The sequence below is a fragment of the Ceratotherium simum genome, chromosome 4 (assembly GCF_057802395.1).
Source record: "Ceratotherium simum simum isolate JZ-2026a chromosome 4, ASM5780239v1, whole genome shotgun sequence".
In the NCBI taxonomy this organism is placed as follows: domain Eukaryota; kingdom Metazoa; phylum Chordata; class Mammalia; order Perissodactyla; family Rhinocerotidae; genus Ceratotherium; species Ceratotherium simum.
In genome coordinates this window covers 83864648-83892487 of record NC_141903.1, presented here as the reverse complement: position 1 = coordinate 83892487, position 27840 = coordinate 83864648, and the positions used below count along the sequence as shown (strand labels likewise).

The following is a 27840-nucleotide window of genomic DNA, read 5'->3' as shown; positions in this document are numbered from 1 at the left end:
CTCCACCCACATAAGAGGGCCCTGCCTTGTTAGTTGTATTCTTTTGGTTCTCAAAATCAAGAACGGAAAAGAGACAAAAGAAGTACATAATCAGAAAGGCAGAAGAAGGCCTGTGCCATTGTTATTGGAATGTCATGGAATGCAACAATCTTCAGAAAAACCAAACACAAGCTGAAAACAGTTTTCTTTCTTTCTTTCTTTCTTTTTTTAAATCCAAAACAAAGTTAGGTAATCAGAACCAGAAGTTTAAAGAATATTCTCTGCAAGGGGTAGCTAAGCACCATTGTAATTTGGGCATAAATATAATTTATATTCATTGGTTGGTGGGATCAAGGCTATTATGGGAGGCATAAATGACAGACTGGGGAGATTTTGCTTAATTAGACAAGGACTAGGGAGACTTTGACGGCTCCTTAACAAGGTGGTGTTGTGATTAGTATTCTTCTTTAGGAAGAATCATCTAACAGCTTTATCCATATAAATGGGAGAGGAAAAAAATCGAAGACAAGTGAAATCAGGTAGGAGACTGCAACACGGCAGGTGAAAGGTAATGAAGTATACTAGAAGGGGTGTGTGAGGAGAAGATGGTGAGGTATTTGGAAAGCAAAATCAATAGAACCATTAAGAGAGGCAAAGGAAAAGAGCTGACGATTCGATGTTGGAGGCTTCAAGAATTGAAGGAACAAAGTGCCATTAACAGAAGAGAGGATGCTAGAAAAGCTGACTTCAGGGTAGAAATAATTAGCTCAACTTGCCATGAGTTGTTTTGATGTACAGGTGGAACATCCGGGTGAGGATGCCCCGTGGACAACTGGAAATGTAAGCTCCAGGAGGAAAGGTCTGTGTCTCTCCTGCTCAACTCGCACCATAGCATCTCTGAAGCCCAGCATATAAAAGGTGTTCGATAAACACCAATGAATGAATGAAGAATGAATGTAAGTCCGTTCAATACTCTGAGTTCTTATGATCTACTATTGCAACTTTTTCATGCTTGCTTCTCTTATTTATAGATTCTGAGTTTTACATGTATGTCTTAGATCTCCATTTCCGAGTGCCTGGTATGCGTTAAGCCCTCAATAGGTGCTTGTTGAATTAATGTTAGTAGATTAATGTTAGTAGAGGTTCTTTTAGTTTATATACAACCCTATTCACAATTCTCATCTCCTTTTTTAATATGCAAATAAGATAGAGCTCACTAAATGTCAATATTAACATAAATAAATATACATTTTCATAAATATTTCATTTCATACATAACTTAAAGAGTGACAGTAGTAAATCATGGGTTTGTCCCATTACTCTGGAAATAACTACAGGTATTTCAATATTTGGTAATTCTGTTTGGGCTAATAACCTACTTGCAGCTGTCAAACATATTTCCTTTCAACTACAAAAAGCCTGAAAAAGACCTTTGGGCAACAACTTGGAAATGATTGTTTAAAAGGTAAACGTTCTTTAATTTCATGAATGGTTGGAGCTTCCCCATACTCAGCAGTAACACATGACAGACTCACTTTTGTCCTCCGCACAAGCTTTTAGAGCAAATACAGACGGCAGAACTGAATGCCTCACAGGTTCCCGCAATGCAGACCCTTCCGGAGGTCGTCTCGCTACCCCTGCAGTGTGTGAGGGGCTTCATGAGGAACACGGTGTTTCCATTTGGGGCAAACTTCTCAATCCATATTCTAGGTTAAAAGAATCTGACAATATATATGCATTGTATATAATAACGTTGATATTGAAAGGGTCTCTTTGGTTATTAGTAAAATATAAATTTCAAAATTTTAGTCTGCAGTGATTTTTCCCCCCTTGGGCTGAGATGGCTTCATGAAAGTTAAAATTTTTTTAAAAAGGCAAACCTTGAAAACAACATCTGGTGTTGAGTTCAGAAATTAGAACCAGATATGCTTCCTTATCCGTATTTCAGCTCACATGATTAGCCTGCCAGAATGGTGAAAGGGAAAAGGTTTACTAATTTAATTTTTGTTTTGTTTTTGAAGAATAATAGAAATATTTTAATGCTCAAAGTAGTTGTGGGTCTTTTTTTAAGTATACGGACCATCCCTGAATGTACAAAAGAAATATCAGAATTAATGTAAATTTTAGGTAGAGTTAGCATTATTACAATCCACATTCAAAGGATTTGCTAACGGTTTTCTCTAAGTAACAACAGCTAAACAGTGTAAAGGGTTCATATATTGCTTTTAAACTGGTTTTCCTAATAATTTATGGTATATGGGTTCCTAAACAAAAACTGAGAGAGCAAATAACCATTTGATCCAGCCATGTTCCAAGTGTGAGTATACATCCCATTCAGAATGCCATCACAAAAGAGCAAGTAGAATTTTTGTTGTTTTAAAACTTCAACAATGATTCATATGATGAAAAGAATAACTAAAGACATGCCCAGAAACTTTTGAGAAGGTGATTAATAGAATTCTAAGTTAGCGTTTACAGTTCACCAAGCACTATGGAGACTGTTTTATTGTACATTAATAATAAGCTTGAAGTAAACCAAGCACATATTGTTATTTCCATTTAACAGATGATAAAATTGAAATCTGCAAACAGTATGTTACAAAATTACTTTCAGAAAGCTAATAAGTACTAGAACCTAGAACTTCTGTATCTTAGATCAGAGCTTTTTCTTTTATCTCATGCTATCTTTCCACATGATGAAAATCCAACAAACTCTATCCCTAATTGGCTGGTGTTTGGGACGTAGAGTTTAACTACACTCAATCCTAGAAAAATCTACCTAAGTGAAGCATCAGCATTAACAAAGAAACATATTAACACTGCACTTGGAATATCTATGTGGTGAGGAACCCAGCAGATCTGGAAATCACTACTTTGACAGGATATCTTTATTAATGTATTTTTCTAATTGACTTTGTAAATATGATTTCATTTTCTACTTTTTCAATTGTTTTACATGTAAGTTTCTCCATAATCTTTCCATTTCAAGCAATTCTACAGTCATAAAAATATGTCCTTTTTTCATTCAAGTGTAGAAAGACAATAAAATTGTCTAATGCATACACTACATTAATAAGATTTATTTTCGTTTTTTTGAGGGAGACGAGAAGGCATCTTTTAAAATCTGCTCTACACCTTACAAATGAAAAAATCGAAATGGAATGTTTCCCTTTTTTTAAACAGGGTTTCTCATGGTGGCATAGCCCTTTGGCGATTCTGTTGAGGTCAGTTTCAAAGTCTTACTTCAGTACTAGATTATCAAGTTTCCCAAAATGAGCATGAGCCCTGGAACATTTTTCCTTTTTCTTAACCCCTCCCCAATTAACGGATAGTCAATCCTGTCTTCTTATATAGTATTAACAACAATAATAATAATAGATGTCTCTCATTATTACAATTTAGTATTTCTAGGTATGTAAAAGCAGTAGAAGAAAGGAGATAATCACAAAATGATGATAATGCATATTGTTTTTTGTACTTTATACTGTATACAATTTGGCTTACTCCTCAAAACCTGTAACATAGACAGTCAAATTTATATTCCTCCCATGCTAAAGAGATAGATATAGGGGCACAGAGAGGGTAAATAAGGTACGTGAGGTTACATGGTCCATAAATGGCAAAGGTAGATTATGAATTCACTCTGTTGCTGATTTGCAGCAGGTTCGCTCTGCCCAGTTCTCTAATCCTGCAGCTACATTCACTTAGAACAGCCAGATGAGGCAAGTGCAGAACAGTCTGAAATTCAGGCACTCTGAATTCCTGTCTCTACTCCATCTAGTCTCAGGCAACCTGAGATCCTAGTTAAGGGCATGGGCTCTAGACGCATCCAAACTTGGCTTCACATTCTCATTCCTCCACTTAACTAGCTCAAGGAGCTTCAGTAAATTAGTTTCTCTAAGCCTCAGTTTCCTCATCTGTAAAACAAAGATTGTTATGAAACTTAAACAAGATAACAAGTATAAAATTCTTGACCACAATAAGTATATCATTGCTACTAGCATTTCACTTTATGCTGATTTCTCTTCTCCCAGTGACGTTCGGCAACTGATAATATATATGTAAGAGCTTCTTAGAGGAAAGAAAATGAAAACCCGTATTGGTTTCGTCAGACATAAAATGCTGAACACACGGAGACCTTTCCGCTGGACACGAACGTCCTACCTCTTGAAGACCTCAGGATTATTGCAAGGTCCTTGAATCCAGATGTACACACAGCATTTCTTTGAACTGAGTAAATAATACATCTTACGTAACTACATGACTCCAATTTTTTTATCTGTGGGTTTTTGATTTCATAATAAATAAATTGAAAATTTACTAAAAAGATTTACTGAGTTCCATTATGGATTTTCTTGATCAACAAATGGCTAGAGTTTCACCGTAATTATAGATAGGGTAGGGAGGCATTGCTTTGTGAAAACATTTGACATTTTTCAAAAGAGATGGGAATCAATATTAGCTTTCAAACCTCAATCAACATGAATTTATAAATATTTCTAAAATCAGATGGTCCAATTATTTATTTATTCCTAGAGGCTAGATGGTTCCTTTTCATTTATAGGTTGAATCCATTTCCTCAAATGTATCCCAACAACTAAGTCAAGATCATGTTTGATGAAATAATTACAGTTAACAATGAATGCCCTGTTTTTTTCTTGCCTCCCTTTAATTTTGTTATCATCCAAAACGTAGGATTGAAATACACTAGTTACAAATGTAAAGGTGAGAAACTCAATTATAATTCCAAGGGATTCACTCAAAGACACCCCAAAATCTTTATATAAATATTAATTGGTGGTAACTTCATTAACATATCTTGTGTACATAAATTCAGAATATTTCTGTATCATTTAACATGCTCTCAGGCAGAAGTAATAGAAAACTCAGAATGGATTAAACATTAAGGAAATTATTGGCTTGCATAGCTGGAAATTTAGAGGTAAGGTGAACTTTGGAGGAGGCATTATGCAATGGTTCTGACTGGGTTCCCCTACAGTTCTCTCAGCTCTGTCCCACTCGGTGTATAATGTGGTCCTCAGGATGGAACAGGACGTCTTCTGAAGATGCAAACCCCACAACAACAAAAGACCACAGCCCAAAGAAGAAAAAAAGTAGCTTTCAGAACTCACTCACAAAAAAGAGAAAACTTCTTTCTGAATTTCCCAGCAAACCCCCTTTCAGATGCCTTTGGTTAAAATGGGGTTGCATGCCCATTTGTGTACCAATGTTTAAGGCAGTAAAGTGATGGAATTGTGGCCCACCCAAGGTCAGTTTCCCCTGAGGTACTTGGCTGCATAATAAAAGGGTGATGAATAAAACAAAATTGGTATTCTCTTGGGAAGGAAAAAGTGGAGAACACACACTTCTGTGTAGGCAACCATTAACATCTTCTACCTCTTCCAATATCTACCCATTCATTTTTCTAAGAGGTATTAACTGAGTTAATTAAGATCTTGAAACACAAATACTCCTTCTGATATGCCCTTGGAAGAAAAGCACAAATGTTTTAAGTATTAAATAAATTGGCTTGAGCTACGAAGTTCTTGTACTGCTGGCAAACAACCATGTCACAAGGCATGGACAAGATTAAACTTTAAGTTTAATGGCTGGGATAAGTCCAAGAATAGGAAAACAGGCCTCTGCAAATATGTTTCACGCACACATTATGGTGTGTATTGCCTCTTAAAAATGTAAGCCAGAAGATTTCATGCAAACTAACATTAAAGAGGAAAAATGAGGTTTCTCCTGGAAAGCACTCAGCTTTGGGATAGGCATGCAGGAGTGGTGTAGTATTAAGATTCCTTTAATGCCAGATACTACTATAATTCACGGATTAATTTTAGCCAGTGGTCTGTCCAACCCAATAACCAAAAATATCTTCCCTGGAAATAAGATTTTACTTACAAGAAGATTTATATATAACTGGTAATGTTTACCACAATTTTAAAAAATGAAAAATGAGGATTTTCGGAGTTCTAATGAAGCCAAACGGAAAATAGAGACTTCTGGAAAGGTGTTTTGGACGTTGATGACCACATCAAAGTAGGACAATTTTTTTTATATAATTTTAGAATTTCCTTTTATTCATTGCCCTATATTGTTCTTAAAGTGCTTCCAAATCTCTACCCTAAAAAAGCAATTGGGCTTTCCTCTAAAACTAATTAAAGTTTGAAAATGATTATTTATATTAATTATTTAAGCATTTATAGAACAGGTATGATATGCCCAGAAAGAATTATAATGCATAGTTCCTGCCCTCAAAGAATCTATTTGAGGACATCAATCCAAAAATATAAGAAACAATAAAAGTAGCATTTAATTAACCACTAAATTGTGAATCAGAAGATATTGATGTAGAAAAGACCAGATGAGGAAAGTCATGTACTTCAGAGAAATTACAGAAGCTTTACCATCATACTAACATCTATTGAACACTCATCTTGTACCAGATATGTTTAATAATATATCGTTTACTCTTACAACAACCCTATAAATTCCAATCCTTATCATCAATATTTTAGAGACAAAGAAATGGAGGCTTAGAGAGATTAACTTGCCCAAAGTTGAAAAGTTAGTTAAAAGCAGGAGTAGGGATTGAGCACATGTAGTCAAATCCTGCAGTGCAGTTGCTTAGCTACTAAGCTATTCTGTCTTCACGGAATAAATCGAACTTGATGAGCACTTGGCAGACTTAGCAGTCCTTTGTAATCAAGGAGGACATAGAAGGGTGTTTTAGGGAGGAGGACCAACATGATGAAGACATAGTCACTGGGGTGTCCACGGTACATATTGGGGCCCTTAAAGAAATTGCCCAACTGAGTCTAAAGTTTGGACAAGGACAAAGGGGAAGAAAAGATTGGACAAATCCAGTGGAGTTGTATTATAGAGATTAATAAAGACATTGATGAGTTTTACAAACAATTTCTCAGTATAAAATAACTGTTCAAACTCTCTCATCTCCTCTCTCATCCTCAGCTGCATCTTCAAACTCCGAAGGACTTGAAATGAATCACTGGAGACCACCCAAGATCTTTCAGACATTTAGATTAAACTCTAAAGCATAAAAGTGTTCTTAATAGCTGAAAGGTTAATACTTTTCAAATCCTGGGTCAGACTACCCCAGGAGAAAGCAAGAGACATTCTGGTGACCTGGAAATCCCACAGGCCCCTAGGTGACCTCCCAGGGCTGCTCCGCATTCCACGCATTTTGCAATCTGGCATTGCCACGTCAGTTTGAAGCAGAATGCAGGCTCACACTGTCCCACAGCTGAAATTCTCCTCCTAGACTGGAATGGAAATAGCTCCAAAACTGAAATAGCTCACACACACGTGTTTATAAATACATGGATTATCTCTGGAAGAAAACGTAAAAACTAGCTATTGTGATTGCCTCTGGGAAAGATAGCTGGGTGGGTGGGGGACATTTAAAGAGAGGAGACTTACTTTTCCCTACCAACTCCTTGTACTTTTTCAATTTAGAAGGCTATACCTGTATTCTTCTGTATTCAAAAATATGTATATTGCGAGTGAATTACTCTCCAGTGGTTTTTAGCCTGTCTCGTGATGCATTCAAAGCTTAACTGCCAGATTAATCTTCCCAAAAGCACACTTCTCAACACATCCTACCCCTAGTACAAAACCTTCAGTGCTTGCCCATCGCTAACAATAACTACTTTACAAGGTTCACAAGAATTGACTTGCTTATATAATTTATGTGTCACAGCACATTTTGAAGTAGGTTACGCCTCGTAAGACAAGAAGTAAAATGACATGTAGTGAATTTAAAAGACTTGGTCAGGGTTACACAGCTAGCTGGTGGCACTGCTGAGACCTGAGACTGGAATACTTGCTGTGACATCATGCTGCCTGTCACATACAGCTTATGGAATTATATCAAAACTCTTAGCCTACCATTGATCTCCACCTTCTTTGGAGTTTCCTCATGCAAATTCCCAACACCTATCCTTTGCTCCAGGTAAACTACTTAAACACTGGCTCCTCAAATACCTCTCACTTTTCCATCACTGTCCCTTTATTCATGTTCTTTCTTCCCCCTGAGAATGTCTCCCCACTTCATTTACCACTTAAGAAAATCTCCCATGGCTAACCATGGTCCCCTCATGAATCTTTCCCTGATTCCTCCAGCGTTTCAAGGGTTCTCTCCCAGGGCCTTATTTGCACCCCCATAAAACTCCATGTTAGTCTTAAATCATAATTGTCTCAGTTTTTGTCTTCACCTGACTACAAAACTCTAAACTTTGAGAACAAAGATCATTGCTATCCATGTTCGTATTTTCCAAATATCTAGCAAACTACTTCTCACTAATTAGGGGCTCAAAAATATTTGCTGAATTCAGTTTGAGAACTGATTTTCTGGGACACCAGGAGTGCGTTATAAGATGAAGTGAACTTTGGAGAGAACCCAGAAACTCATTTTACAATCAAGATCACAAACTAGTAGTTTGTGTCACTCTCTGAAACACAGATATATTTTGTTAGACAGCACAGGGTTTATTTCTTTTTGGGTTTTAATTTTTAATTTGAATTATTTGCCAGCATTTAAAATCAAAACATGTCATGTAAAAATCTGGATTTCTAGGTCTTCTTGGAAAGGGGAAAATTGAGCAACACTAAGGGTACCCTACCACGTGACAAAATTGGCTAGAGTTGAGTAACACCTGCCCATCTTCAATGAGGTACAGGCTGCCTGTTGTGGCCACAGCACATCACTCACTGTTGTCTTACACCTGGCCAGCTGTCCTGATCTGTGATACCTATTGGGTGCTGTATATTTACATTTGCAATTCCTATGAGAAATACTGAGCCTTTTTTCTTTAGGAAAAAAAAGCCCCTAACACTCACTACCTCTTCCCAGAGCTCTATACCCATTTCAACAATGGCCTGGGGAAAGCAATTTTCTCAACCATCTTTGAAAGAGTACGTTTCCCTCTTCATGTAGGAAAACCCCAAGTGGAAGTTAAGCCAGTTGTTGTATTCAGACATGTTAATGGAAATATGGGGAAATTCTATACACAGAAAGAAAACTGTCATTTGAACCACAGGATGTCACACCAAGTCACTGCCAGTGAAGCCCCCTACTAGTGTCACACAAGTGGGGGGAGCAGAACACAACAAAGATGACAGAATTCCATAGCTAGAAGGGATCCAAAGAAGGCCAATGCTTTAATTATTTCTATGACATTCCTACCAAGTTGATTTCTAAAATCTCCAGCTCTCCAATGAGGGCAAGCCCATTTCAATTTTCACAATTTGTACTGCAAAAGCCTTCTTCTTCATGTGTAAGGAAAAGATGATTTACTGTAACTTTCTCCCTTTGGTCCTTCACTTTCCCTCTGGAGTAACAGTAATCACATGTGGCAGCCTTAAAGGCTATGATCATGTTACCTTGCAGTCTTCCATTCTTCAAGTAAAACACCTATGGTTTCTGGTTAACAGTACCCTCATCATCATCCCCTGGGGAAGTCTTCTCTGGTTTGTTACATTCCATCAAAATTTTTGGCACCCTAAACTGGAAATAGCATTACAAGTATTGTCTGGTGCAACAAAGTACAGCAGAACTATACCGAATCACTTCATTCTATAACTTTATTTATGCAGCCTCAAAGTTTAATTAGTTGTTTTGGCAGCTACAAATCTCTGTTGACTCACATTGTGGTTGCAGTCAACTGGAACTCGCAAGTTCCATTAAAGCTCTTCTTCACCATCATGTGCTTTCACAATTCCTGTTAAATCTCATCATGTTTATATTGGCACACTATTTCACCTGTCAAGGTCTTTTGGATTTGACCCTAGAACTCTCCCTTCTTGATTTTTGTCTCTGCAAATTTGATGTGTATGTAGTTCCTTCTTTCCTCCAGGCCACTAGAAAACAAGCAAAATAGGAAAGACCTGGTGTCAGGTCATCTCTCCTGGTTTCCAGATTAAAGCTGGTCCCTCAGTATTTTTTGAAAAAAATCATTTATCTGTCAGTGATCCACCTAATTCTATTGTGATTTTTCTCATCCTGTCTTCAAGAATATTGTGAAAACCTTTGTGGATTTCTCACATAGACGCAAATATGCACTTTCCTTGGGAAAGGATCCATAACTTCCACTGGATTTTTAGAAAATTTCCTGAAATAAAAAAGATGAAGAACCATTAACTTAGTAAATTCTCCTCATATACAATACATAAAAATATTCTATTTTAAAAATCTCTACTGATCCTTATTTACTGAGTGCCTACTATATGCCAGGAATGTTCTAAATATTGAGGATACAGATGTAAACAAGATAGATCAAGCCTCTGTTCTCATGGAGCTGACATCCTAGTGAGGAGGAACAGTAGACCACTATGACCAAGGTTAATAAGGAAATAGATAGCATACTTAACAGTGATAAGTGCTAAGGAACAAAAACAAAGCTGAGAGAGGGGATATGAAGCGTTGGGTGAGAAAGCTGCTTCACTGAGAAGATGACATTTGTGTAAAGCCCTAGGAGAACTGAGGTGACTTGGGGGAAGAAGTTCCCAGGTGGAGATAACAGTAAGTGCAAGGCACCCTGAGAGCAAAATGCTTAGTCTACCCAACAAGGCAAAGGTGCTAAGAAAGCCAAAAGGAAGTAGATAAAGAGTGAGAGAGGAGTGTGGGTAGGAAGACAAATGGTCCTCCAGTGGTGGCAGTGCTCCCTCACGGGGCTTTTGGAAATAGGGGAGGTGGGGTACTTTTTGGTTGTTACAATGACTCCAGGACCTTACTGATACTTAGGGGGAGCAGAAATATCAAAGTTCTTGTAATCCTCAGGATATCTTGTACAGTGAAAAACTGTTTTGCCCAAAATGCCAACATCATCCCCATTGAGAGACCCGAGTAACTTTAGCCATTACGTAAACTCTGGATTTTACTCTGAATGAGATGTGAAGCCATTAGATGCCTCCATGCAGAAGAGTGAATGGTCTAACTTATATTTATTAAGGCTCAGCCTAGCCATTGTGTTGGAGGTGAAGGAGAGCAAGGCAGAAGCACAGAGACCAGTTCAGAGGCTGTCACAATAATCCATGAAGAGATGATGATGGCTGGCCCATCATCCAGGGGTAGGAGGATGGTCGGTAGATGGTAGGAAGGAATTTGATGAGAACTGGCTGGATTCTGAATAATTATCTAAGGTAGAGTCAATAGGTATTGCTGATACATTAGAAGTGAAGTGTGAGAGAAAGAGAGGAGTAGAAGACGTATCCAAGATTTTAGACCTGTTCAGTCCCTATCATTTGGAAGGATAGAATTGTCATTTGTGGTTTTGATGGAAAGCACAGGAGGAAAACAATTTTGGTTGAAGGTGGAGGGATTAGGAAGAAAGATCATATCAGGTAGCCACTTAGGTTGATAGACAGATGCAAGTATATAAGGATATGTATTGTATGTAGACATAGTTACAGAGGGATAATGATATGGATATGAGTATTGACATGGAAAAAATGGAGAGAGAGAGATACAGAAATGTAGAAAGAAGTCTAAAATAGACCAAAATGTTAACATCAGCTATCTCTGGTTTTTGAGTTCATTGATGATTTTTCTCTTACATGTTTCCTAAATTATTTACATTAAACGTGTTAATTTTGTGAAATGTAAAAATTATTTTGAATATTCACAACACTACTTCATAAAGCTCACTTGCGACAGGGCTCTGATTTGATTTTTCTGCTTACTAGACTCTCTTTCTCCTCCTCTATCTCCAACTGCTTACTCATCAGCTACCAACGGACTCTCCACTTATGGATGCTACTTTTAGGGCTTTTAAATCTCAGCCTTACTCAACCATGGTCATTATAACCGTGCAATACATTTCCAGGTCCCCAGGGTTTTCATTCCAAGGAAAAATGGTGGAATTGTTAGCAGCTGTATCCTTTTTTGAAAGAGCAAGCTGCACATATGTACTAGAGCTTTGAGGGATTGTAGGAGGAGTGAAACAATTGTCGCTCGGGTCCCCTTTCCTGGCAGCACCTCAAAGGTTGCCAAGTGGGAACAGCAGTGCCCAGCTGCCCTGAAAAGCCAAAGAGAGAGTGAAATTTAAAACTTGAATTGCCTCTCTCTTCTCATTATGTATTATTTGTCAATCACGGATAAAAAGTGGTTTTTGCCTTCCAGCTGCTAGCCCTGGGGTGCATATATCACTCAGTGGTGCCACTTTCTTGTGGAACATTGCAAGAAAAATCAATGATTGCACCTTTCTTTCTTTGAAAAGAAAGGTGGGCTTTTTTTTCTCATGTTTTTCTTTTTTCCTTTTAACTCGATGGTTTAAACTAAGAAGGTAAGTCACTTGAAGAAAAAGAAACAAAACATAAACTTTGTTCTTATGGTGATGGACACCTTAGATATTGAAATAATGCATATTATAACACATATGAGGAACCTTTTTCCTCTTTCCTATTGGAGCGAAATGTCTGAAATGTACTGGATTGTTGTGGCCTGGTGGGAGGGGGATATTGTCGTCCTTTGTACTGGGCCTTGCAAATGAGCAATAAAATGCATTTTATCACTCAGTATGAAATACAGACCTTTAGAAATAGATTCATTTTGATGCCCGCCTTTCAAACTTATTTTACAACATCAAAACACATTTCCCTCATTTGTACATTTTATTCATGTGACATAGGAAGTGCTTTTTAAAAAATTTTAGCACCATTTTAGGACAGAGGTAACTTTTTATGGTACTATGAAGGGAAGTGAAGACATGAAGGTCAGACATGTTTTCAGTTGACCTAATAAATACTCAGTAAGCCATACTACACATGACTTTCTGTCTAATGTTCCTAAACAGACCACCGAGGCATCACGTCCATTGTTCAAGCACATTCAAATAGAAAACTCTTTAGCATCTATTTGATTTTAAAGTTTGCATCTTTGACTTTTATAAAGGAGAAAAGTCCCAATAGAGGCAATGTGGAACTTTTCTTAAGATTTCTTTAACCAGGAAAGTGCACTAAAAGCATTAGTAGTCACAGCTTTTATGCTTTTGTAAGTTAAATACCACTAACAAAACAATTCAAAATTGTGATTAATTGTATGCATTTTACAGGTGAATCAAAGTGCTAACATAATTGATAACGTGCAATGAAACAGATCCTGTTGAAGTAAAATAAGATAATATTTTCTTCCTCTCATTCTTTTTCTTTCTTTATTCATAATTCCACCTAGGAATTATGAAGTTGATGCCAACTGGAAAAATCCAATAATGGAAGCCCCAGCACATCAAGCTTCCTCTCTCACGCTCCAATTTACATGGAAATGTGAGGTGATCCCATCTGTTGTGAATTTTACAGAATGTGGGTTTGGGCAGTGAGGACAGTCCAATAGTTTGGGATCACCTATTTCTTCAAGCTTTTTATTTTCTGAGGGCAAGATAGGGCACCCTGCAGTAAGCTCAGGATCAAATGGAAATAAACCCACTGAGAGACCCGGTGGAAGGCACTGAACCAGCCAGGCTTCCGGCTAAAGCTGTGCAATGCCATGGCGTTTCATATGGTTTCCATCTGGAGCTACAAAGGACTGGGGAGTGTCTGTCTGTACCTATGAATGTATGTATGCAGGCCGCCACCTCGGCTGGTTCTGATTTACCCCTAACTCTCTCCAGTCTCCCTAGAAGTGAACTTCGTTGAACAAGTTCAACATTTGTAACCAAACCTGAAATTCCAGAAGTTTTGTCTGGGATTCAATTTGAAAACGAGGACATGTCTTTCCAAGTTACATGTTTCCAACTATTGTTGATTATTTGGCCACAGTATCTATCATGTTTAATGTTGTACATTCTTGAATAACTAGACAATGTAAGAGAATCAGAACTTAGAGGACCAGCACTATGGGGTGAGTGGCTGTAGAACACCCTAGACTTCCAAGTGTGTCTCATAAAGAAGCTTCCAAATGTATGAGGATTCTGTGGTGGTCCTTGGCAGCAAGGATCTATCAGTTGCTTTTAATCCTCCTCCTTTTCTCTTTATACTTTTTCACCCTCCCCAACTGACCCATCAAAACTGAGATGAGGAGTCAGCCCAACTGAAGGCTTGCTCTTGCTTTGTTGATTGTCTCTGAGTTCTCAACTTTATGCCTTTGTTCTTCACTCCTCCTCCTGGGAATCTTTTTCCTTTTGCCATATGTCCATAACCTCACTAATCATAAGTCCCAGTTTATAGCCTCTTCATCCACGGAGCCTTTTCAGACTTTGTCAACTGGAAGTAACACCTCCTTTATCTGAGCTTCCATAACTCTTGCGGAGTGGCATCATCATCCCGATGTATATACATATATTATCTCCCACATTAGACCACAAGGTACTTGAGGCAGGACTAATTCATCTTTCTATCACTCAGTTGTTGGCAAGATGACAGAGTCACTCAATTGATATTTGTTGAAAGAATAATGAATCAATGAATATTCAGTGTATTCAAACACAAAGTGACAGGAGGACTTGAACATAGCCCATTAGTACCATAGCAGAAGGCTGCAGAGAAGGAAAGTATTTAAGGAGGAAAGACACTTTCAGGGCCCTTATTGGTCTTGCGTACTGTCTAGTGAATGCCAACCTCACCACCACGGTGAGCCCCAGGACAAGCACCTGATTGTCCTCACTCACTGCTAAATCCCCAGCCCCCAGCACAGTAACTGGCTCATCATGGACACTCAATAAATGTTTGTTGAATTAATAATCCATTGAACTTTAAAAAGCAAGGACTCTTTATACAATGCAAGCCTTTGGGCTAAAAAGAGAAATCTTAAAGACATCAGAAGGAGAAGATAAGATAAATAAATAAAATAAAACATAAAGTATCTTAAGGCAAACTACTAAAAATGGCCTCCCAATTTCTACCTGTCTGAGCCTCCTTGAGCTTTGAGCTCTCCTTCTGCACAATGTCAAGTGAATGAGAGAGCCACAAGTGATAATCTGTGTAAACTCAACTGCTCTCTCATTAGCTCAGAGCAGATTATCAAAACTGATACTAGCTATCGAGAGTTCTTCTGCAGAGCACGCTTTTATTTCCAAAGTAGCTCCCAAGCTTGATAAGATCCAAACCTTTGGAGGAGAGATTAGCATCAGACCCAGTGGGGATTTTTAATCACATTAAAACAAGGTAAAGTGTTATCTAAGAGAAAATTAATCCTCACTTCTAGGCTATGTTATTTATGCAACTTGACACATGAGAATTCTTTTAACTAGTTATCTGGTCCATTTCATTTCATAGGCTTTTATTGCCTTGACATCTAAATATCTTTAATTTATAAGTATTCAAATGGTTCTTGATTAAAGGAACTAACAATTTTTTTTTATTATTTCTTGTCTCATAAAATAAGTCATGCAATCAAACTCCTAAAGACAGCATATGAGTATCATATTTCCAATTAGAACTCCAGATTTCTAACATCAGGTACCCAAAACCAACAACATAAACAAATTCATTTAATTCTGCACTTACAATTTGATATTATCTTGAAGAGAACTACAGAAAATTGCATAGTGGCCTACACTCATTCATAAAGGAATGAAGAATGGTTGATGCACATTTTAATGAACTTTGTAAAACAAGTAATTGCTGGTTTAAAATTCCTCACATTTCCAGACAGTTCTGGTGATTTTTGATGGCATCATATCCTATTTCAAAATATACAAAAATTTTATTTATTTATAGAGCTAGCTATTCTCATCTCTTTCCACAAATCGTTTTAGATGGAGTTCTCACTGATATGATTTCATTAGAAGGGGAAGAAGAAGTTTGTCTTTAACAAATTTTACCTGCTTAATGAAAATGAAAGGTATAAATAAGATTATAAGGAAAAAGTTTAAGATATTTCAATACTTCAAATACCTTCAACAATTTAACAAGCATCATTCATATATTGACTACCAAGCCAGGAAACATTTCTCAATCACTAATATGAAATAGGCAAAGCATAGCCAAAAATTGTTTAAACGCAGTTATGTGCAAATTATTGATGGTGAATTACCAGTTATTCTTATTCACTTATTACAAAGAAAGCTAGTTCCAAAAGATCTCTCTGTTAGCCTGGCTTGTTACTATTTATAATTATAGTTATAATAGCAATCAAATTCCTGTAAAGCCACTTAAAGCATATTAATATCACATTCTCAGTTAAACTAGAGTTTTGCAACATCAAGCACCAAAAGGTGAGAGTGTAAACAAATTCATTTAGTTCAGCCATTTATTTTACTTTAAATGTTCTGTAATTTTCGTACTTTGTGTGTGATATGCATTCTAGCAAACCATTCATAGGATGAATTCTAATCTCCAAATACAAACTACAGTGGCCTACATAATTGCATTTCTGAGTTGGACTAGTGCAGTAATATAGCTTCAGAATTATAAGGAAAGAATTCACTCAATATTTTAGATAATTCTTAATTTTCCATTTGAAAACACAAAGGGACTATTTCGATGATGAGTTCAAGTTTAATCGTAGGTTCCAAAGTGTTACATTATTTAACACACGACAACCAATCACAAAATTACCATTTTTTTTTACCCTCATTTACTCACAGAAATCCTATGATCAGGCCAAAACTATGCTATCACATATTCCCTCTTTTTTGAAAATCAAAACAGGGCATTTCCACCCCCTTCCCGACTCGATTTTACATAAGAGAAATTTGAGACTTAGAGTCTGAATAAGTTCCTCAAGATCACACAGTTGGTAAGTAGAAGACCCAGAGAGCCAGATTGGGGGAAAAAGGATTTGCCAGCAAAAATTAATGAGGTGTTATGTATTCAGGTCAGCCAGAACAACTAGCTCTCCATTTCCTATTTTTTTTTTCCAAGAACCCTGATTTGCTTTCCTGTGGATCATCTTAATTTGTTTCTACTCTACTTGTATGGTATCATGTCCTCTTTATGTGATCAATTTATTCCCATCAGATTTCTATTTTCCTTCATCCTTGGATTCAAGCGTTGGTATCCTTACACAGTTCTTTTTACTTTGTCAATCAGAGGTCCTATACATTTTCTTTCCTTTCAAAGTACCCTGTACCTGAGAGAAATCAGAAAAGCAGAAATAAAATACAGCCATGTCAAAAATATATCTTAGGAAGAAATTTGCTTTGTGTACTGTCATTTAACAAATAGTCACTTGATTCCTACCATGTATCTGACAATGACTGAGACAGTCACTACCTAATAAGGAAGACCTACAGTAAGCCAATAGATGACTACAGTGTACACGATATGTGCTCTAATAGAAGCAACAAGTCAGACAGCTCCCAGGAGTGGGTAGGTAACACTGGAGGAGTTAGGGGACGATTGAAATAGCCATTGAAAGATGAAAAGGAATCCGCAAATAAAAAAGGCAAAGAAGGGCCATCCAGACAAAGAAGAGAGTTGCCAACCTGGTGTGGCACTTTTAAGGATCTGCCCTCTTCTCTTAGAATGGGATGTGTCCTGCAGAGCAGAATTTTCATCGCATGCTCAGTTTTGCTAAACTTTTCTTCTTGAAACACCAATTTTCATCAGCTTTGTATGACCCAACTACTATTATAACTTGGCCTCCTCCCACGTGTAATGTTCCTCCTCAAGAAAGGAGATAAGATGTCTTGTACTTTGACCCAAGCAACAGTTTCATCTCTCAACTTATTGCTGGAGAGATGGATTACACCACCCTAGTTCAACCCAAAGTCTAACACCTTCCAATGATCCATAGCTCCTTTAAGCGTTTGTCTATTAATTCTGCCTCATCCTCCTGGGCAGGGCCTGAAAAATGGTGGGAAATCACAGGTTATTGTCCAGGGACAGACAACAGCTGAATATGGCTGGAAAATACAGAAGTTTGGGGAAAAGCAGTAAATGCTAGAGCTAGAAAAGTAAAAACAAGAACAACAACAATAATAAAACTGCAAGCATTGAGCAGCAGCTATTTGTCAGGTACCATGTCAAGTATTTTTTGCATTATCTAATTTAATCCTCCCAACAATTCTGTGAGGTAGACACCGTTACTATCTCTATTTTACAAATGAAGTGATTGAAGTTCAGAGAGGTTAAGTAATTCCCTAAAATCACACAACTGGGAAAGGGACCAGCTAGACTCCACCCACACTCCAGAACCCATACTTTTAGGCCATATGCCTCTCAAATATAGGTCCAGTTGCCTTGTAAACCCCCATTTTATGCTTCATTAAAAATCTGAACTTGATCCTGATGTGGAGAGCCATTGAAGGTGTTTAAGCAGGGGTGTGTTTAGACTTGAATTTTAGAAAGATCATTCTGGGGGTACAGGATGGAATGGAGAGAATGTAGAGAGTTCAAAGACCATTGTGGCAATGGCAAGACAAGGAGACAAGAAGTATTTGAGAAGTAACTCACCACGTGCGTGGACGAGGAAGGTGAGTCAAAGATTCCAAAGTCTCTCTCCTAGCTGGCTGTTGGTGGCTGCTAATAGTATCAGCTGAGAGAGACAGAACACAGGAGGAGCTGGTTTAAGAGACAAGATGCTGAGTTTTATTACTGCCCACCACCAGACACACTTCCCACTATGATCAAGCTTGCTTGTGTCCAGATTCTTCTTCCAGGTCAATTTTATAGCTGAAATTAAAAAAAGTAACCTTGGAGATCTTTCAAAGAGTGTAAAATACTTGAAGACTAAGAATCCGTGGACCGTCTGTTCTAATGAGTCTGGCTTCACATTCTCTACTTACTCCATTTTCTAGAATATTTGTAGGTACCACAAAGAGAATCCACCGTTATCTTCCAGATCAGCATCCAGGCCTTACAGGAAGGGAGCCCACCCAGCAGGATTTTAATTGCCTCTGTGTCTAACCACCCAAATATCTTTGTCATCTTCTCTTTTTTTGAATGCTATGACTCAGCAACCCAGCAGCCAGGGAGAGCACAGAAAGAAGAGAGGATGGCTCCTAAAGTCTCTCATTTTAAAAGCTTTTGTATTTTATTCTTCCTGAGCAGAAAGCAACTTTTGAGTGGTCTCATCTATTGAGATACCACAACGCTGACACAGTTGAGATTCAGCTTAATATGAAAATATGAATTGGCTTTCCAGGCTAAGAAACACAAAGCCAGTGACATTTCCTCAGAGCCAAATGTTTCATCACGTGAACTAAAGCCTCTTAGTTGTAGGTCATGTGTCATCAAGAGGGTTGTTTATTTTCTTAACCATGTGTCACATGACCCAACGGCATCATCTATAATAATTTTCTGGAGTGAACCAGACAACCAGGACCCTCTCTCAAACACAAATACTGAGGCCAACTCAAATCGGCAGCTGCTGTGTGTTTCTGAATGGGCCGTTGTAATTTAAACGTCTCATTCCATTGAGAGCTAACGGAGGTGACATAACCCAGAAGAACCTGGGAAGTGAGAGTGTTTGTGGGGGTGGCTGAACTATGTGACCTTTCTGGTCTGCCCTCCAATTCTGTCTCTAGGAGTCAATGAATGTACTTCAGGAGTGTTAGGTGCTCAGGACAAGCTTCTTGGGAGGTTTATTTGAAAGGAAGAGAAAAGTTAGGCTGCAAGAAAGTGGATATGATGAAGGGTTTTTCTTTACTTCATCTTCCACAGAAAGTAATTTTAAGTAGCTAGTTCAATTGTGGACGTCTGGTACGCTCTATATTATGAGAAAAGAAGAAGTTCATCTTTTTGTACCAAATCCATGCTACAGTGGAGGGTGCTTGGACAGCAGTAACAGGCAGAGATCAAGTTGATTCTAGTAGTTTGCTTTCACTCAGCCAAGAAGATTATCACTAAGCACTCCCTATTTTCTATTGTTTAAAAAAAATCCTGGAGATAGTTAAAAGGGACTTGGAATGTGACATATAGATTGTCACTTCAGTATTGTGGTCAAGTTTTGTCATGAAGCGTGGATCTTAATTTTTAGTCTAAAATTTTAATTCTTAAATTGTACACTGAATCAGTTTTTCTGTACACTAAATGGTATCATTCAGTTTGCATTCAACAACTCCTAATAAAACATCATATAGTTATCTCCATACATGCAGAAAAAGCATCTAACAAGATGGTAAGATTCAACGCCCTTTCATGATAAAAATCCTCAACAAACTAGGAATAGAAGGAAATTACCTTAACATAATAAAGATCATTTACAAAAAGTCCACAGCTAACATCATACTCAACAGTGGAAATGTGAAAGCTTTTCTTCTAAGATCAGGAAGAAGACAAGGATGCTCACTGTCACCACTTCTATTCAACATAGTACTGGAAGTCCTACCAGATCAATCAGGCCAGAACAAGAAATAAAGTAACACCCATATTGGAAAGGAAGAAATAAAACTGTCTCTGTTTGCAGATGACATGATCATCTGATGATACAGAAAACTCTAAAGACTCCACCAAAAAACTATTAGAACTAATAAACAAGTTCAGTAAAGTTGTAGGACACAAAATCAACATACAAAAATCAGTTGTGTTTCTATACACTAAAAATGAACTATCTGAAAAAGAAATTAAAAAAACCATCTCATTTACAATAACATTGAAAACAATAAAATACTCAGGAATAAATTTAACCAGGGAGGTGAAAGATCTGTACACTGAAAACTATAAAACATTGATGAAAGAAATTGAAGAATACACAATTGTATTGTGTAAGATGGAAAGATATCTTGTGTTCATGGACTGGAAGAATTAATATTGTTAAAAAGTCCATACTACCCAAAGTGATCTATAGATTCAATGCAATCCCTACCAAAAATTCTAATGGATTTTTCACAGAAATAGAAAAAACAATCCTAAAATTCATACAGAACTACCAAAAACACTGAATAGCCGAAGCAATCTTGAAGGAGAAGAATAAAGCTGGAGGTATCACACTACATAATTTCAAAATATACCACAAAGCTTTAGAAATCAAAATAATACAGTACTGGCGTAAAAAAAGACATGTAGGTCAATGGAACAGAATAGAGATTTCAGAAATAAATCTACACATTTATGGTCAACTGATCTTTGACAAGGGTGCCAAGAATGCACAATGGGGAAAGGACATTCTCTTCAATAAATGGTATTGGGGAAACTGCGTATCCACATGTAGAAGAGTGCAATTGGACCCTTAATCTCACACCATATACAAAAATCCACTCAAAACGGATAAAGACTTAAATGTAAGACCTGAAACTGTAAAATTACTGAAAGAAAACATAGGGAAAAAGCTACTTAACATTGTTCTGGGCAATGATTTTAAAAATATGTCTCCAAATGCACAGACAACAAAATCAGAAATAGACAAATGGGATTGCATCAAACTAAAAAGCTTCTGCCCAGTAAAGGAAATAATAAACAGAGTGAAGAGACAACCTACAGAATGGGAGAAAATATTTTCAAATCGTGTACCTGATAAGGGGATAACGTCCAAAACATACAAGGGACTCAAATAACTCAATAGCAAGAAAACAACCTGATTTAAAAATGGACAAAGGACCTGAAGAGACATTTTTCAAAAGAAGACATACAAACTGCAAACAGGCATATGAAAAAGTGTTCAACATCACTAATGATCATGGAAATGCAAATTAAACCCACAATGACATATCACCTAATACCTGTTAGAATGCCTATAAAGATAACAAGTGTTGGTGAGGATGTGGAGAGAAGGAAACCCTTGCTCACTGTTGGCGGGAATGTAAATTGGTGCAGCCACTATGGAAAACAATATGGAGGTTCCTCACTTTTGGTTGGGTTGAGAGGACTTTATAGATTTATATTATATTCATTACATTGAACAGTAGTGAGTACAATAATCAACATAGAAATTTTCTAGTTAGTTTAGGCCTCTTATCCAGAAGTTAAGATTGCTATCAAAGCTAACATTTATGAAAGGATTATGATGAGATTAAGAAAGTATTTAGAGACTGTCTCTGTAAAAGCATATAAGGTCACTGGGAACAGGGTCTAATTATCATGGTGTAAGGTCATGTGCCATATCCTAGACCTTACCATGAACTCTGAATTTATGTTCCAAGTGATATATAGTACTAATTTCAATTCCAAAGGATCTAGAAGTTACTCACATTCAATCATTTATGTTATATATTGAACCAATTTCTCACCCTCTGTGAGAACTGCCTCATAAGTTTTATGAGCCTGAAATTCCCCCCATAGGCCACCTCATGTGTATCAAGTGTTCTGTGCTACTTGGATCAAGATATTTACAGCCTTTGAAATGCGACACATTTTCCAGTGATTTCTGACCTTGGATGGAAGCTTGGATATGGGAGTCCTTGTCAAATTTGCCTAGTGGACACTGCAGACATGGGGTCTGATTCTGCTCTGTTCTTGCCCTCTTTTGTCGTCCAAGTCCAGGACTGCTGGCAGGGTAGTTCATCCAGAGCACAGCTTGGAGGCTGAGCACACCCAACAGAGCCTTAAGAACTGTTGCCGAAATGATGTTTTTGGAGTAATTCTGGGAATCTTCTCAGGCCTTCGTCTGGGAGTCTTTTCCAAACTAGTGCTGTTTTTTATTTGGTAGGCTCAGAATTGGAACAATTTTTCAAGTACTGTGAGTCAGTCTCGGACCATGAGGAGAGAAGCAGGAAATGAAACCACTGCCTCTACTCATCTGCAGGTCAGGAAGTGTCCTAACATGCAGAGACAATTCAGCCACACCAACCTCCTCCTGTTCTTCTGGCCCTTGCCAGCCTTAGTCCTTCGGTCCTGGTTTTCTTCCTCTTTTGGCTTTGTTTCTATTTTCCAGCTCTTGGCTTAGCCTGGTCCTTGTCTTTCATTGCTTAAATAGAGCTGTTTAAAGAACACTGATTAATGGATTAATGTCAGACTGGAGGGAGTTCTTCAGAAACCTGCGCAAGGTCTCTTCCTTGCCCTACTCTTATATTCATCTATTCCAGTGACTTGGCTAGGACAGTATGCTTGTCAAATTTTCAAACTACACATGGTAGAATTGCTATTATTATATTTTATATTTATTCAGTGCTTTGTTGTTTCAAAAAGTTTCTGCAGATAGTATCTCCTTTGATTCTAGGAGTGATAGTGCAGATAAGATAAATTTCAGTTCAGTACAAAGGACAGCTTTCCACAAACTGACCTGTCCAAAAACGAAACAGCAAGCCTCACATAAAAGTGAGTTCCAGGCAATGAAGATGTCTGAGTAGTTGGTAAAAGGTCAACTCTTAGGGATTTTGTAGAAAGATCCTTGGTTTGGGTGAAAGCTTGGATTAAATGACTCTATGATGAGAGATAGAAAGAGAGAGAGACTGAGAGAGGATGCATATTAATCCAAATACATTGTTTAGGGAGAGAGAACAATTGAGAACACAGGCTACAGTTTTCTCAAAGTCTCTGTTTGGTAAGATTGTGGAACTGCCAATACAGGTTTAATCTAGGACCTTAAACACACGTAGTTGAGCAATTCATCATTTTTTAGGTTTTGTTTCAAAAGTTTAATAAGACTATGAAATAGTATAGGCTTAAATCCTGGTCTCAGGATTACACCAGGGATGTGAAATTCACTCTTCCTCAGACCAAACTGACCAAACACTGAAGAGTTAATGGGAATATCTGAAGGGTTAAGTGCAAGTGGGAACAAGATGTATGTGAGGCTGAAGATACTGCCCAGGTATAGATAGAGAGGCGGGGGTGGGGAGAGCAGCGGGCTGTAGAAAACACTGGGGGGGCCAAAATGAAGAGTAGGATTACCAAAGCAGCATGGGACAGAGCTAGAAGGAGGTCACTGCCCTACTGAATTAGAAGCAGACGAATCAAACCCAACACCAGAACTGGTTTGCATTAGTGCTTCCATAGTTGGAAGGAATGCCTCCCTTCTTTACTCCAAGAACAGCCCCAGTGGAAAATTTTAGTGAAATATTCACTTGGCCGGTCTAACTTTACCTTAAAAAATGACCACTCCAGGACTTCTTAGAAAAAAATCTTTTAATGATTTTGTGGTACTGGGGCAGATGAGGGAAAGGAGAGCAGAATAAGGGATTTAGCAATTTATAGACCAGAGTATAATATTATTGAGTGCGAGTTTCTATTCTTTTAGAAAGAGAAAAATATCCTCTTAAATTTCTTTTTTGATTATTTGAATTTTATCAAACTGCATGCTCATAATAAAATTATGTAGTAACATTTAAATTATAATTATAATTCATTTCAGTAGTTTAAGAAGTGTTTGTATGCTATATACCAAGCATTATGCTTATAACAAGAATTCAAAAACATAATTTTTAAAAACCTTACAACCTAGTGGACACACACCCTAGCACAATTGCATAATTTCAATCCTTTTTCTGTTTGACAATAGTCTTTCATCTTTCATCTCCTCTTGGGCCAACCCATTTTCTTTTCTCTTTCACTGAGGTAATCTTTTTTTTCAGGTAGCATTAAATAATGATATAACATAATATAATATAATATAAATGACATTAAATTCTAATCGATTGCCACATTTCGTTTTTGACTCACACACACACACACACATACACACACACACAAAGATTGCGAGAAGTCTTAATTTGTCTGACTTGGGTACATTTTCTATCCTACACCTGGAGTGCCTTTGACAGGAATGCCTTGGTAATATTGCACTAGGCTAGAGATTTCAGATGTTCTTCAAATTTTACCATGTGTAAATATGTGTCACTTGGAAAATTGTTCAGGATAGTATACGTTGCTCATTTTTTCCAGGGAAACCTGATTAGTAATTACTCACAATGCTCTATGAAATGTTAAGCACCTAGCACTCAGATCTTGCTTTTTTACCTTCTCTAATAAAAGGAATCAGGGCACTTTGGAGAAACACCTGATTCTAGCTAGGTCTAGAACAGCAAATGTACAAGATGATCCTGAGCACCTCATATGTAGTGCCAGAAAGTAAGGAAGTTCTCCAAAACAAAACAAAGCACAACAACAACACAAAAAGAGCCCCAAAAGGCCACAATGATGGGAGCCTGTCAAAGAGACACAGGAGGCAACTGAAAGCAATCCCATTGGCGCAGGCAAAGGCGAAACGATTTGAGCAACAGAGTAAATACAGTTGCTTTGGATAATAACCCAAAGTATAAAATAAATATCCCCGAGTCCAAGCTGGTATAAAAAACATGACTGGATAAAGGGGAAATAGACAAATCTCTCACGCAAAGAGAATTCCAAATAATTTCTGTGGATATTCGGCCCTCAAAGCGGTGGAGCGAAACTCCCTCCTGGTTTAGTTTGCACTACTCACAGTGACCTCTTTCCCAAGAGTACTTTATGTGAAGGGCAAAAAAAAAAAAGAGTACCTTGGAGTGCAGAAACCTGACAAACACGACCTCAACCAAGTGATCGAGGTTAACGTCACAGTCATAAGTCACAGTTAGTATGTGACAAGAATGGCACTTTACCTCTGTGCTCTTCCTCCCCAAAACTCATAATCCCAGTCTAAGCATGAAAAAACGTCAAATCCCAATTGAGAGCCATTCTACAAAATGCCTGACAGTACTTCTCCAAACTGTCAAGGTTATTAAAAACAAGGAAAGTCTGAGAAACTGTCACAGCCAAGAGAAGCCTAAGGAGACAGAACAACTAAATGCAATCTGGTACCCTGGAACAGAAAAAGGACATTAGGAGAAAACTAAGGAAATCCGAACTAAGTGTGGACTTTACTTAATAATGATATCTCAACATTGGTTCCTTAATTGTGACAAATGTACCATACTAAGGCAAGATATTAATTTGGAGAAACTGGGAATGAGGTATACGGGAGCTCTCGGTACTATCTTCAAAATTTTTCTATAAACTTAAAACTATTATAAAACAAAACTTTATTAAAAGAAATCTAAATACATGATCCCATCAATAAACAGAAATTCAGTTATTCACCTTTCAAAGTTGTTACATCAGGTATTATTTGAGACAAGCTCAGTATGCAGTAATCACTAAATCCTGAAGGAAGGAATGATTATATGGTTCAATGCATCAAAGAGGCATTTTGCTATAATGCTTTTTAAAAAAAAGATTTGGTAAAAACAAAAGGTGATAAGCTGCTCGTGGTTTGGAGACACATCAATTCCTTGTGGTCCCTCAGGCACCATTACATGTTCTGGTAAAAAGCAATGGATTAAATCTGCTCTGTCCAACGCCCTAGCTATTAGTCACATGTGACTACTGAGCACTAGAAATGTGGCTGGACCAGACTGAGATGGACTGTCAGCGCAAAACACACACTGCATTTTGAAGACTTGATGTCAAGAAAAAGAACGCAAAATATTTCATTAATAATTTTTTATACTGCTTGTACGTTGACATGATGTTTTAGATGTAGTGAGTTAAGTTAAATATATTATTATTATTTTTTTTAAAGATTTTATTTATTCAGCTTTTTCCCCCCAAAGCCCCAGTAGATAGTTGTATGTCATAGGTTCACATCCTTCTAGTTGCTGTACGCGGGACTCGGCCTCGCGTTGGACGGAGAAGTGGTGCCTCCGGGCGCTCCCGGGCCGCCAGCATCAGAGCGCACGCACCTAACCGCTAAGCCACAGAGCCGGCCCCATAAATATATTATTAAAATTCATTTAACTTGTTTCTTTTTACTTATTCTAGTATGGCCAATAGAATATTTAAAATTACATATGTGGCTCGCATTACATTTCTTTTGGACAGTACTGGATCAAATAGATCTCAGGAGCCTGGAAGAGTTAATGGATCTCCCAAAAGCAAACAGAGTCTCTCCCAGAAAGTGACAAACTCCATGTGGGTTTCTCAGCTCCCACCACAAAGAGCTGGAATTGTGCTATATTAAGGCAATTTCTCTGATATGACTTTCGCCACCATGAAAAACCACCTACAGAGACAAGAGGCTTTCTTGATTTTTCTCCCCTATTTTCTTGAAGATTACACATAAAAAGGAATGTTGGAGAGCCACTTCTTGAAGGATTTGTCAGTGAGAAAATTAAAATGTGTAATGAAATATGTGCCACTATATGGAACACTTCTAATACCAGCTTTTTTATGGGTTTGCCTTTGAAGTGGAGATGTAGCTTCTTTCAAATTCCATTTGGAACAACATTTTCAAAAGCATGAAAATATTTTAAGGCAGTATCCAGACTACAGCAAAGCAACTGGTCAAAAAATGAAATGTTAGCATATCTGTTGTTTGGACAGCAGAGTCTATCAGACAACCAACGAGAACAATTAACAGGAGATGTCTTGGTTCACTAAATGTAAATTTCCTCTTTAAAGATGAGTGGAGAACAGGTTTCAGCTGGTATGTGGGGAAAATGTGTGTTTTTTTTATTTTGAACAAATTTGGTTTTTTAATTTTACTTTCTTGCGTACATTATCTTGAGAAGAAAGAGAACTAAAAACAACACAATTTTTTAGTTTTACATAAGCAACATAGGTACAGCTGACCATAAAATTTCTAAATTTTACTAACGTTTTCACTATTATCAATTGCCAATAATTATCGTGACCTTCTGCTCTGAGTGGCTCTTAGAAGGAAATTATCCAAAAAAGAGATAAAGCCCTGTTTTTTTCTTTTTTCATGTAAGAGCCTTAGGGAAGAGGGTTCAGCGTGGCGTTTGCCCCACTCTGACGGGTAGAATTGAGTGCGAGATGTGTATAAAATTACAATTTATGTTATGATTTTTAATTTGTCTATTCATGCATTTACACTGACATTGCAGGAGATTCATTCTAAAACTGTAGGAAATGACCAAGACTAGCAATCTATGTGTCTACACATGCAGGAGACATGAGAAAATGGAGCCACAGAAAGCCCAAGTTATTTGCAGTCTTACAGACATATTGTTCCTGGACTGGGGGCTCCGTGATCCTACGTTCTTTCTAGAACCTTCCCTGTCTCTTTTACAAATACCATATTCACCAGACACCCTTAACTAGTGT

At 37.6% G+C, this 27840-nt stretch overlaps 1 protein-coding gene across 2 annotated transcripts in view; it reads right to left on the bottom strand.

Annotated features, from left to right (window-relative positions):
- Positions 1-245: 245 nt before the first annotated feature.
- Positions 246-27840, bottom strand: part of TMEM167A (transmembrane protein 167A) — a 77486-nt gene continuing 49891 nt past the window's right edge. The window contains exons 4-5 of one of the 2 annotated variants that reach the window (XM_087430090.1): positions 18337-18418; positions 246-10115 (exon numbers count right to left, since the gene is read on the bottom strand). In XM_087430090.1, coding sequence (XP_087286216.1) covers positions 10013-10115; positions 18337-18418 — 185 coding nt within the window. In that variant the 3' untranslated portion in view covers positions 246-10012. The remainder of the gene's footprint in view (positions 10116-18336; positions 18419-27840) is intronic. The other variant, XM_087430092.1, reaches the window with a different exon arrangement.